Here is a 12911-nt window from a genome sequence, read left to right as displayed (position 1 = left end):
TAGTCCAACCATATAAGGCTTTTCCTCAGCTTGAGGCCCATGTGGGCAGTAAGCATTGTCCACAATGACGACACAAAAAGAAGCTGTATGTAATTGTTCAAACAAAGAAATTGCCTGTCTTAATAAATGTGAATTGAATGATATGTTAATCTGATTAGTTAAATATTTCATAAACAATACTCCTGACATTTTGTATCTTTACCATTCCAGGGTTGACTCCCTTTTTCTATTTATGTTGTGTCTGCACTCATTCACGTAACGTTTCGACCCTGTTTACACCTGGAATTGTCATGCGTCTCAGGTGGTCCGATCACCAGTGGACAGCCGAGACACATTTCCATTCACGCCTGTCTCTATTATGTGTCTCCAGCTGATCACTTGTGTCTAGATTTAGTTACTGCCAACGTCAGTTCTACTAGAAAGTCAAAGGGCCCCACACACAGTCATCACATCAGTCAGATGAAGGCCAGATTTGTTGTTAGTGTGGGCTTAAGCGCTATACATGTACACGCTATTCCAACTGCTCAGATTACTCCACCCATCTACATCTATTCTCCTCTCCATTTTTACAACTGTTGGCACGCTTTTAACAAAACAACCGCCACATCCTGCATTGATGATGGATTTTCCTGTTACGTCAGGATCAGGAGGCATTAGCGTTTACAGTAAAGGATATGTGGTCAAATGTGTCCCACGCCACCTCAGCATGTGGTTTGAATGAAACGGATCACAAGGCGTCGTGGTGATTGTTTTACACTTGTATTTAGCGCTGTGACTGTCTACTTGTAATCAGATCGAGACACATTTGAATGCCAGGTGTACTCCCATTTCCTTTTTAATCTGGGAGAATACTATTGTCTGGGTTCCTATTACAGAAAGTATTGTCTTATTGTTGTATGTAGAGTCTAACAAGAGTGAAACTGATACTCAAACATCACATTCACAAAGCCAGATTTCTTCGGGTTTCTACCAAAATAGATGGACAACATTGTCAGATGATTTGAATTGGGACTGTTTCACATTCAACTGATGAACGAGTAATGTCACTGTATTAATGTTAGTGTATTAATGTTAGTGTTAATGTTAATGCTACCGTTAATGTTACTGTATTAATGTTAATGCTACTGTTAATGTTACTGTATTAATGTTAGTGTATTAATGTTAGTGTTAATGTTAATGTTACTGTATTAATGTTAGTGTATTAATGTTAGTGTTAATGTTAATGCTACTGTTAATGTTACTGTATTAATGTTAATGCTACTGTTAATGTTACTGTATTAATGTTAATGCTAGGCTACTGTTAATGTTACTGTATTAATGTTAATGCTACTGTTAATGTTACTGTATTAATGTTAGTGTTAATGTTACTGTATTAATGTTAATGCTAGGCTACTGTTAATGTTACTGTATTAATGTTAATGCTAGGCTACTGTTAATGTTACTGTATTAAAGTTTAGTGTTAATGTTAATGCTACTGTTAATGTTACTGTATTAATGTTAATGCTACTGTTAATGTTACTGTATTAATGTCACTATATTAATGTTACTTTATTAATGTTAGTGTTAATGTTAATGCTACTGTTAATGTTACTGTATTAATGTCACTGTATTAATGTCACTGTATTAATGTTACTGTATTAATGTTACTGTATTAATGTTACTGTATTAATGGTAGTGTATTAATGGTAGTGTATTAATGTCAGTGTTAATGTTACTGTATTAATGTTAATGCTACTGTTAATGTTACTGTATTAACGTTACTGTTTTAATGTCCTTTTATTAATGTTAATGCTACTGTTAAAGTTACTGTATTAATGTTGCTGTATTAATGTTAGTATTCATATTAATACTACCGTTAATGTTACTGTATTTGTAACTGTGTCAATAAAGTTGAGAAAAAAAAACCTTCTCTGACGACGTCATCGGCACGAGACGGATCTGAACGTAAATAAAGCTTCGCAGAAAGCTAGCTACATTAGCTCCATGTAACTATGAAGGTTAATGTGTTATTTTGATGGTGACCATGATTTCAGTGAGCTATATTCTGTTGTGCGGGCAGCTGCTCCTGCTCCTCACGGTCATACTGTTACAATGTCTGGAAGGAATTCACTCCCAGAACTCAACGATCACTGAGACACCCTCTGCTGCCCCCAGTCAGGGAGCCACATCTCTCCCGTTCACCGATCAGCCGCCTGAAGTCGTGAAAGATGAAATACCTTCAGAGAGTACGAATTATACCGAGCCTTACGAGTATAAACCCCCGTCACCAGTCGTCCTCTGCAGCTATCTGTAAGTATAGTAACATCTGGCTAACTGCTCTCTCAGCTATCTAACACTGACTTCACTTAGGTTCACAGTACAACGTTATTATTTGAAACGAGGCTAAACATCTTCCAGCTTCTTTCGTGTTGAGCAGCAATGAATGAATTAGTGAACTAGTCTCGTTATTGAGTCTCACCTCCCCTCCTTATAGGCACCAAATCCACCTTAGCAACACCTATGCAATATTAATCGTCTTCGTCCGTCACTTATACCAACCTGCACCGTTATGCACCTGACTCTGTCTCTACCTTTAAATCCAGCCTGAAATCACACTTATTCCAATTGGCACATTGTGTTTCACACTGACTATGAAATCACATTTATCTATTGTACTATTGCACTAACTACCACTTCAATGTTTGCTGATTTTATGATTTGTGATTCCTGTTGTTGTTTTTATGTGTGTCTTGTAAGGTGTCTGTGAGTTTGACTTGACTTTAAATAAAATGCATAATTATTAATGTTTCCCTTTCAGCAGATGAATGTCTCAAATTGTTTTCTAGTCTCAAACTCTGCACATACCTATCTGTATGCAGAGTGAATCTCAAACATCCAACTGTAGGAACAGGAAGAAAAACAGATTTTTGAGTGGAGGAGGACTTTAAGGGAAAGTTTAACATAAATGTTGATATGTAGCAGCAGACTCAGTTTTTTCATCACTTAACCTACAATTAGACATCGTAGGAAAAATCATTTTGTTTATGAAATGTGCTAAAAGGTTGATTTCATTAATATTGTAGCAGGCAGTGATGATAACTGAAGCAGATAAGTGGGTTCAGTTTTTAAAGTAGTCCCTGCGCCCTGTATATCGCTTGACTACAAGGGTTTGCCATTGATTTATCACAGAACAGTCCTTTAATACTACTCAAACACCCTCACACCTGTAACCTAATATAAACATTGTAGTAGTTAGAGAAGGACAGTAGCACTAATCGCTGTGTATGAGACAACATCTATGGTTATTTTGAACAAGCACTAGTAGCTCTGGGAGTCTGCTAGTTAATGTGGTCTGCATTTGACAAGTCTAATTATAATGTTTTTTGATCTGAAAGTGGGCTAATGTGTAAGTGGGAAACTTGCCACTAAATATCATTATTGATGTTTCCCTTAACGTTTCCCTTTACCATGGATCAGCAGCAGTGAACCAGAAGCTAACTTGAGCATCATTCTCTCAGGGTTGGATTTGTACTAATAATTGTAACAGTAAATTGCCACACTCACTTGCTCACTTTTTTCATCCACTCTCTCTCTCTTTTGTATGTGATGCAGACCGGAGGAGTTCATCTATTGTCAAGACCCTGTAGATCATGCAGGCAACCACAGCGCCTATGTGGAGATGGGCCACGGTTGTGTTGGGGTGAGTGTTTGTTCTCTAAGCAGATATTATGTTGTTAATTATGCAGAACTTTAATTGAATTGTTCTTATCTTTAGTGGGGTGGCCAGACTCAGAAAGAAGTGAACCACACACCGGTTATCTGCACTGCACTGGATGATATAGAATGTGCCGGACCCAGAGAATTCCTCAGAGGGAAGGTACCCTGCATCAAGTAAGAGACACTGCCACACTACACTTGATACAAAACTCCGTAGATTGTTAAAACACATATGATCCTTAAATCGGCTCACGTTTCTTAATTAGAATCTAGAGTTTTCTTCTTATTCTGTGTATTTAAATAGATTACTGCACTGTAAAGAGATCTAATCTTGTATGAGGTGCATAAACAGTGTCGTCAGGTATATTTGGAACCATTTCCATATTTTCAGTACTTGATTAACAAGGGGAAAAAAAGGGGGAAAAAATGTTTAGAGGATTATTTACAGATTTCCATGTTCCCAATGTCCAAACACCAGGTTGCTGAAATGTAGTTTCTAAATTATTAGAAAGTTAAAGTCTGGGATATGTGTCTGGGATTGTGTGACATCTACCAATAACAAGAAATCAGTCCACAGAGTGCAACAGAGTGCAGAACTCTGCTGGAGCCTAATAATCTCCCCAGTTAACTGTTCACAGTCAACATTGTACTGGCTGGATGAAAGAAAAGTTATATAAAAGCAGCCAAAGTTAGGCCAGATGGAGGTGGTGGAGGAAAGGTCATGAGCTCACTGAAATCAATGGGCTTCAGCAGAAACTGACCAGCAGGCTTGCTCATTAGAAACTGGAAAGTTGAAACTGTTGTTGGCTGTAGGGAAAGATTGTAAGGGCAATAAAATCAATAAACTGTCTTTGTGTTGGTGTCATGACAGTCTTTCTGTTAGTCACAGACCAACAACGATCAACAGACAAGGAATTACATAATCCCTGCACCTTTGTGGTGATGATAATGTCCAAAGGCCTGACCTGAATCTACTCATTCATAATTTATTGAGATTATAACAGAGAAATGTACTCAGTTGGTGTGATTGAAACTTAAAAGAGACTTTTATATTTTTGATTGTGACTACATTCTACCCATGCATTGAGCCCTTCACAAGATTGAAGAAACACAGTGTAACTGAAGTATCCAAAGAGCAGCTGTATGTGATCAAAAACCCAGCAGGGCTACTCCCAAGTGTTTTCTTGTTTTTTTAAATAATTTGAATAACTTGTTTTTTCTGCACAAATATACACCATTGAGCTCATTCAAATCACTCTACAGTTACAGTAACTGATCCGGTCACTTCAGATGAAGCGGTAGTACCACAATTGCGCCACTAGATGGCAATGTTTACAAATGTATGAAATCATCCCTTTAAATGTTCATTTTTTTTATTTTTTGGGGCACACCGTGTTCTGCACCGTGTTTTTATTTTTTTCACAGCACACCGTGTTCACTCAGCATCGCTCTGCATTCATCAGCACACGGGGGGTTAATCTCTATAGTAACTGCATGAGGATCAGAGGCGTGCAGAGGCTGGACACAATCAAAGCAGCACCTGTACATAGACAGCACTGAAATGCAGCACTTGGGATAAATTGTGCCTTTGCAAATCATTTCTTTTTTTTCTTTTCTTTTCTTTTCTTTTCTTTTTTTTTTGTTGAGACTGTGTTTATCCACACATTATATTGTAAGGAGCAGGTGTTTCTTTTATTGTGTCCACTCCTTGTAGATGAGAGCTGCAGGTGGTATGCACTTGCTTCCTAAACGCCGGTGGTTTGTGGCATCGTATTGAGTGGATGAAATGTATTGAAATTAAAAGTGAAATGTCATGTTCATGGCTTATTTTAGAGGCATTAATGTTGTTTAAGTTGTCATACACGTCCTCTTGTCCCTTGCTCAGGTACACAGGACACTATTTTATCACCACGCTGCTGTACTCTTTCTTCCTGGGTTGTTTCGGAGTCGATCGGTTCTGCCTGGGCCACACCGGCACCGCTGTGGGGAAGCTGCTCACCCTGGGAGGCCTTGGAATCTGGTGGTTCGTGGACTTGATCCTGCTCATCACCGGTGGCCTGATGCCCAGCGATTACAGCAACTGGTGCACTTATTACTGACAAAAGGACAGTGAACTCAAATATTATCAGTTACATATTGAGAAGTCCGGGGATCTGGCCTCAGCCTACCGTGGTAATGAGTCTGTGGGTTGGCTTGTTCTGAGGGGATTTACAGCGGTGTCATGCAAAGTGGAATCCAGGGAGCTCCTCAGGGCTCCGACAAGGTTCCCAGTGGCTCCAAAGTAAAATGAGGAATAATTTGATTTCATTCTAATTTAATTGACTTTGAATATCACTCTGAGAATGTATGAAAATGACTATTGTACTCAGAGCTTTCACTAGAGAGAGCCACAGTGAAGACAGTATTGAGCTTTTTTAGTGGTAAATTGTCAGTGAAGGTCACTTTCACACATGTAGTTCAGTTTAAAGTGCTTAGACATGCTGCCTTTTATTTGTGGTGTGTGTCACATTCATACAGACAGGAGTAAACATGACGTCATACCAACTGACAAGAAACATATCAATTGGACAGTTTTGGTGATGTCATCTTGCATCAATAGCTTCCTCATTGGGAAGTCAAAATTTGGTGAATGCATTCTTTCTAATGTATCGGGGCTAATGCTCACACTCGCATGGTGACGCACACATGTGTTACCATGGTTACTGAATGTTTTGTGTAGGTACTGTATACATCTCTAAAACAAATTGCCTCCATGATAGTTTCGCTTTCAGTTTCAGCTTTCAAGAACAGCACCCGATTCATAACTGCCCCTTTTTAATCAAAGGTGCACATGTGCGACACAGACCAACCACAACATTTAACGATGGTGGATACATGATTTAGCACACATTCAAAAGCTGTCAAGGATTCAATTTGTTAAGCATTCAGTGTGCGCAGTTGATCATTCAGTAACCATGATGAGAGTAATGGGCTTCCCTGATGCATCAGAAAGTGAAAGGGAGTTAAAACAGACGCGTGTTGAGCTTATGTTCTGCCAAAAGAGTGGAATAGTGAGCGTCCCTTCATAACTACTTTGTTCTTCACTGTCTATCACATTGGAGACCCATAGGTCAGTGTCCAAGTCTTCACATTGGAGAAATTGAGGAACATCTGGTGGGAACTTGGAATACATTAGAAACTAGATTTTTGTGCTTTTAGACTCATTCTGTGCTGTAGCAGTGTTGCTGTACAAAATCCTGCACACAGACCTACAATCTTTCATTCCAGTAGAAAACTGAGCAATGATCCTACAACTTTTCAGCTAAGTCCTGAAGGCAACACTCTGCACAGTTATTATCAGAGCTTCAAGCCTCTTCAAGTTAGTAAAATAGCCCAGCTTTGACCTTTTGCTGTCCTCTTCAACTATATGTCGCCTGAATCCTGCATTTTCTCAGTACTTACACTGATGAATATTACAGCCCCGAGCAAGTAGAAACACAGATCTGAAGACAGATAGCTATCACACAAGTCAGGTGATGATTGAGTGATTTTCCGTATTGACAGAAGGAATGTTATGGTAAACGTCTTTTACCTTGAGATTACGGGGAGAACTCCGCTCCCGACCCCCGTTAAGAAGTCTCCGACTAAAACAAAATCTTGATCTTCATTGACTTTTTTCTTCCTGCTCTGCTCAGGTCTGGCATTAAATATTCAAATCCTCGTCTTACCGCCTTTGTTAAATTTTCCCATCTTTATCTGCGACCAAAGGTTTATGTACCCTTCCGTAGATGGAGCAGGTTTCATTACGTAAGGATCCAATAAAACCCCTTTTTTTTTTTAGGTCTCCTCATAAAAAGTTGAAGAAGACACGATCGCAGCAATATGCTTCCAGCAGGTGATATATATTTTCAGCTGGCTAAACATCTTTTTTAAGAGGTGAGCATTAAAACACTGCTTTACATATTCCACTGAATCCACAATATGGCGCTTCATATGCTTGTCTTAAACACCTGTAAAAGAATACGTTTTTTTCCCGATATTTCCTTAAATCTGAAGGTTTTAAACTCAAATCCTGAATCCAGTTGTACAGAATTGCCTCAAATTAGTAGAAAGACATACTGTAACACACTCATTTTTGTGGATGTATAATATTGATCCGCCCAACAGAAGCTTTTATATTTCTTTAAAGCGAATCCACTGTGCTATTTATTTATTTCTTATCTGTTTGTTTGTGTTGTTGCAGGGGATTTCAGGGGGAATACTTAGCAATTTGTCAGTGTATGCTGTTCATTAAAAATTTAAGAAGGAAAACCGTATTAAAATGTTTATTCCAGATTGTTCTATCAATCTTTTCTGTGTTTTTTTTTTTTTTTTTTTTGTAATTAAAGCTGCACATGTGCTCCTGGAATACCCGATTTCCTCAATCCAAAGTGTTCGGTGTTGTATTTATCACTGTTCACAGTCATGACTCAATAAAAAGTATCTGGAACAGTGTGTTCTGTTAATTCTCTGATTAGATTTCTGCACAGTAGAATGTCAATGAAAGAGCTTGTTGTCTCTTCTTGGTACTTCAAGGATCTCAAGTTACAAGATTGAATTTATCGAGCGGCTTCAGTTTCTCCCATTTGATCAAGTTTGGAAACTACTCCAACTGATGCAGAAGCCTCCTCACTGCATCCATACGTACTATTTGTCACAGGAGAAGCACAGATGTTGGCAATGACATTAATATCGAGCTCTTCTCATTAAGGTAAAAGCAGGCCCAGGGCTTTGATACTCTCATGTAGTCTACGTCTTACCCGGGACACTTGTTGTTAATGTTATTAGTTACACCTGTGCTTCTCCTGCTGTGACCAGTCAAGATGTCTATACTGTGAAAAAAGGGGCTCTGTTAACATCCCATCATCCATTGTGGCATGACTAATTGAAAATGACACGATGTGAAAACAATCATATGGTTTATGTGTTTCCCATAGAGCAAACAACTACAGTACTACAGTGGGAACCACATGAAATGTCAGTTACCTTAAAGTCTATCGTATATAACCAGGTTTGGGAAGGTTGCTTTGGAAACGTAATAGGTTACAGATTAGTAGTTATCTTAGTAAGTGTACACATTAAGCACCAAAATCTAAGTTCAGCTGTTTTTCATGGATACTGACATGATTTATAAGGGAGATCATTTCTTCTTTGAAAATGTATTCATTAGTTTATGAAGATTTTGGAATATAAAATAAAGATATTTGATGAAAAAACTCAAATGTCTGGCATGGCCTTAATTGGTTCCGTGACACTTAAGCCCATGTGTGCTCCAAATAAACCCACATCATTATCTATTTATAAAATATTTTTTTAAAAACTATTGATTTGGAAGAATTAAAAACAGCAATATATGTATTCAGTAACATTTTAAATGTTAAAAAATGAGGTAAAAACCCTCCTGAGCAAAATCTTAAAGGTGTGACTTCAGATGTAACCTCCTTTGTAATCATCAACATTTTCACAAGTTACTATAATTTAATGTCACATTGTTTCTCAATAACTTTTAACAGTTACATTTATTTTGTAATAAAATTACGTAACGCCATTACATGTAACTAGTTACTGGCCAACACACAATGATTGAGTCTGGTGATATTTGAAATGTTCTTATTTTCAACAAATCCCATGATAAACACAAAACCAATAAAGAATTGGTTCTGCAAGTATTTTATGTGTCTATATGTTATATGTGATACATGTTCTTACCTGGGCCACATTATCTATATATGTCATCAGGTGAGTGCTTGGGGGCACCAATAAAAAAATTTAAAAAATGGTCCAAAACACACAACAGAGGAGAAACAGGGTTGGTTTATCCTTTAATGTGTAACCCATCTGTATTTATCTCACATTACATTTACATTTACACAGTTGACATACTCTAATAGCAAAGTAAATGTAGAATCAAATACAGTAGAAAAAAAACACATCATCTATATCATCATATACACTGAGGACTGTTGTGTTCAATCTAGTAAAAAGTCACATATTCAAACCTATTTAGTAAAAATATTATATACATAGTCATTCTTAAAATCAAAGCTTACTGTATTTACATAGTGATTCAACTTGTCTGCTTCCCCTCAGAGCTTACAATACTGCTGGTTAAACACTCTATATTGACTGGCCATATATTGAAGACAATTTCTGTATATTTTCAAGGTTTGTGATTGAACTTATTTAAATCTTGCAATTGTCCAGGATGTGCGTAGTTTTCAGTATTTTGTGTAATAGTGAATATGCATGAACACATAACCTGTAGTTACATACAGTATAGCGACTCAGAGCTCAGGTTAGCTTTTTTTTCACAGTGCATTTCATGTGCAGTGACTCTCAAGCTGCATATTAAACTCACCAAACTCACCGTGAAAACATTTCAAATGATCATAAAAAAACTGATTTCATAATTGTCAAACTGGTGCTTTTCCCATTACATTCAATGCATCGGAGTTGCACAGCACTTAATTAACCACACAGTTCACTTAAATGATTGTTCCCTGCAAATTACAAATCATCATCTCACTTACATGGTGTGGTATTTATCCATGCAGATGTCATTTTTGAGAAATATATGTTGGATTTTCTCAATGGAGGTGAATGGAATTACATTTTGGCTTCTTAAAACATTGAAAAATATACTTAATATTCTATGTTTTTGTCATAAAATCCTAAAAAAAAGACCCCAGATACTGCCTGTGTTTCTAAAGCCTGATAGCATCAGATCTACCTCTGAAAGCAAATACACTATTTCCTCCCACATGTCTTTTTGCAGTAATGTTTGTAGTAATGTTTCCAGCTGTTAAGACATTATGAAGCCTTCCTTTTATAAACAAAACTATATAATTGTTGGCTGTTTTTATGTCTTCAGTAGGAACAGACGGTGGCACAGATGTGTTTTCATTTCATTTCATTTCATTTCATAGTCTGTTGTAGGTTTTAAAATATTGTAAAATTCATGGTCTGTAATAAGGTTTAAATTCTACATATACATGCATGAGTAACAATTAATGCAGGTTTGTTGAAAGCATAATTGTGTTAATAAAATTGTTCATTTAATTATGTATTATTTGGTGTAGCCATGCTGTTATAGTACTATCAGTGATCACTACTGTGCTAGCCTGAGATTGATTGCTTCTGTCTCTGCCCACATATGTAGGAGACTAAGGCAATATCTCATGTCTGACTGTGGTATGTTGGTATTATATCACAGATATAGGGGCGTTGTTTGAGCTGACACACAGTGGAGGCCTGATGACCCCCTTCACTGTGATATAATCACAATATACCACAGCCAGCTGATAGATAATGCTTTTATAAAACAGTTACTAAATTACAGTATAGGAATTATAAACACAATGCAATAAAAAGTTTTAGAAAATAACAGTTACGTTACAAGAAAGTAGTTCCAGACTGCCTATGGTTGCTATGGTAGGAAACTGCCAAACTGTCTGACTTGAGTTGGGTTCTTTAGCTTAGTTCCTGTTTTATTTTGAAATGTTTTCTTCTTGTGTTTTGTCACCCTGACTTCCTGTGTTTTCCCGCTTTTGTTGATTACTTCATGTGTTCGTTCTGTTTTGTAATCTTGGTTTCTACTCATTTTGTTGTTGTTTTTTGCCTGAACAGCCTGAATTAAGACTTTTTTTTTTGTCAGTCCTGCTTTCAGTCTTTCCACCGCTCTCCATTGTGACACTAAACTAATGTTCAAGCTAGTCAGCTACCGAAATAAGGTTTGTTTTGTTCACATTAATTTGAACATTCCTTTTTATTTTTTTTATTTTTTAAAGATTTTGTTGGCATAGACACCTTTATTTAGCAGTAGACCTGAAACAGCCAACCTGCACATCAGGGGAAGCTAACCATTTATACACATTCATACACCGTAGGCATAGCAACAGGAGCAATTTGGGGTTAAGTATCTTGCCCAAGGACACATCGACATGTGGACTGGAGGAGCCGGGAATCGAACCGCCAATCTTCCAATTGGAGGACGACCTCCTGAGCCACAGCCGCCCCGATCATATATGTTGTTTGCCAGAAACAGTTTAGAAAAAAAGTCCTATGACTCAGGGATATATTGCAACTGGGGTATTTAGGACCAGATACGTACTTGCAGTACCCAAGCTATAGAACTTAATTCAGACTGAGACAGCTTAATCATTTATTTTGAATTGCTTGGATTTTTAATACTAACCACATAAATGTATATCTGTGTTTTTCTTTTGGTAGTATAGCAGCCTTATAGGACAAACCCACAGCCAATGCTTGCTCCACTTGCATGCACTATTGACTATTTCTATTGCTGTGACTATCACAAAAGCAGTAAGCCTTAAAGTATTAACCACCAGAGAACATAACAACCAAGGGAAATGGAAATGAATGGAAATTCATGAATGTTAAATTTAAAATTAAGAAAAGAAAAGCAGTAGATTAGGTAAGTAGTTAAGCTGAGCTATTGGATGTGTTTGCTTTTCTGATTTAATAGAGTAAATGTAGCAGGGTTCTATAACTGGAGTCAAGGCACAGTAAGCTAGACAGTAACTAGTGTGTAGGCAGAAACCTTCACTTACTGCAGCCTGTGGGTTTCTGTAGAAGCTGTTTGTGTGTTTGCTGTAAACACTCTCTCTAAGGTAAAACCATTTCATTACACCTTTCATTATTTCCAAGGCTGCAACCTAAGTTCATTTTCATTATTGATTCATTAGTGGATCATTTTCTTCATTAATTAATGAGTTGTTTGGTCTATAAAATGTCTGGAAAATGTTGTTCACTGTTTCCCGAAGTCTGCGATGCAAGTTTACATGGCTTGTTTTGTCCTGACAGTCCAAATCCCAACGATGTAGGAGGGGAAGGAAGGAAGGAAGGAAGGTAGGAAGGAATGAAAGAATGAAAGAAAGAAAGAAAGGAAGGCAGGATGAAAAAAGGAAAAAGAAAAAAGAAAGAAGGAATTTAAGATGGAAGTAATAAAGAAAGGTAGCATGAAAGAAAGTAAGAAAGAAAAAAGAGAGAAAGAAAGGAGGAAAAAGAAAGAAGAAGGAATGCAGGATGAAAGAAAGAAAGTAAGAAAGAAAGTAAGAAAGAAAGAAAAAGAGGAAGGCAGGATGGAAGAAAGAAAGGAAGAATTGTTTGTTAATATTACAAATAAAATATCACACAATGAATCAACTAATCATTGTTCATGTTTTCAGGCTGTAACA

General features: G+C 37.2%; 1 protein-coding gene across 1 annotated transcript; it reads left to right on the top strand.

The window, feature by feature from the left end:
* The first annotated feature begins 1944 nt into the window (after positions 1-1944).
* tm2d2 (TM2 domain containing 2) lies at positions 1945-8164 on the top strand. Its single transcript, XM_062418094.1, has 4 exons — positions 1945-2289; positions 3592-3679; positions 3755-3870; positions 5582-8164. The coding sequence occupies exons 1-4, from the start codon at positions 2015-2017 to the stop codon at positions 5793-5795; spliced, it is 693 nt and encodes a 230-aa protein (XP_062274078.1). The 5' UTR covers positions 1945-2014; the 3' UTR covers positions 5796-8164.
* Positions 8165-12911: the final 4747 nt, after the last annotated feature.

The sequence above is a fragment of the Scomber scombrus genome, chromosome 4 (genome assembly GCF_963691925.1).
Source record: "Scomber scombrus chromosome 4, fScoSco1.1, whole genome shotgun sequence".
In the NCBI taxonomy this organism is placed as follows: Eukaryota; Metazoa; Chordata; class Actinopteri; order Scombriformes; family Scombridae; genus Scomber; species Scomber scombrus.
Note: the sequence above shows the minus strand (reverse complement) of the source record. Positions and strands in the feature narration are given on the sequence as shown.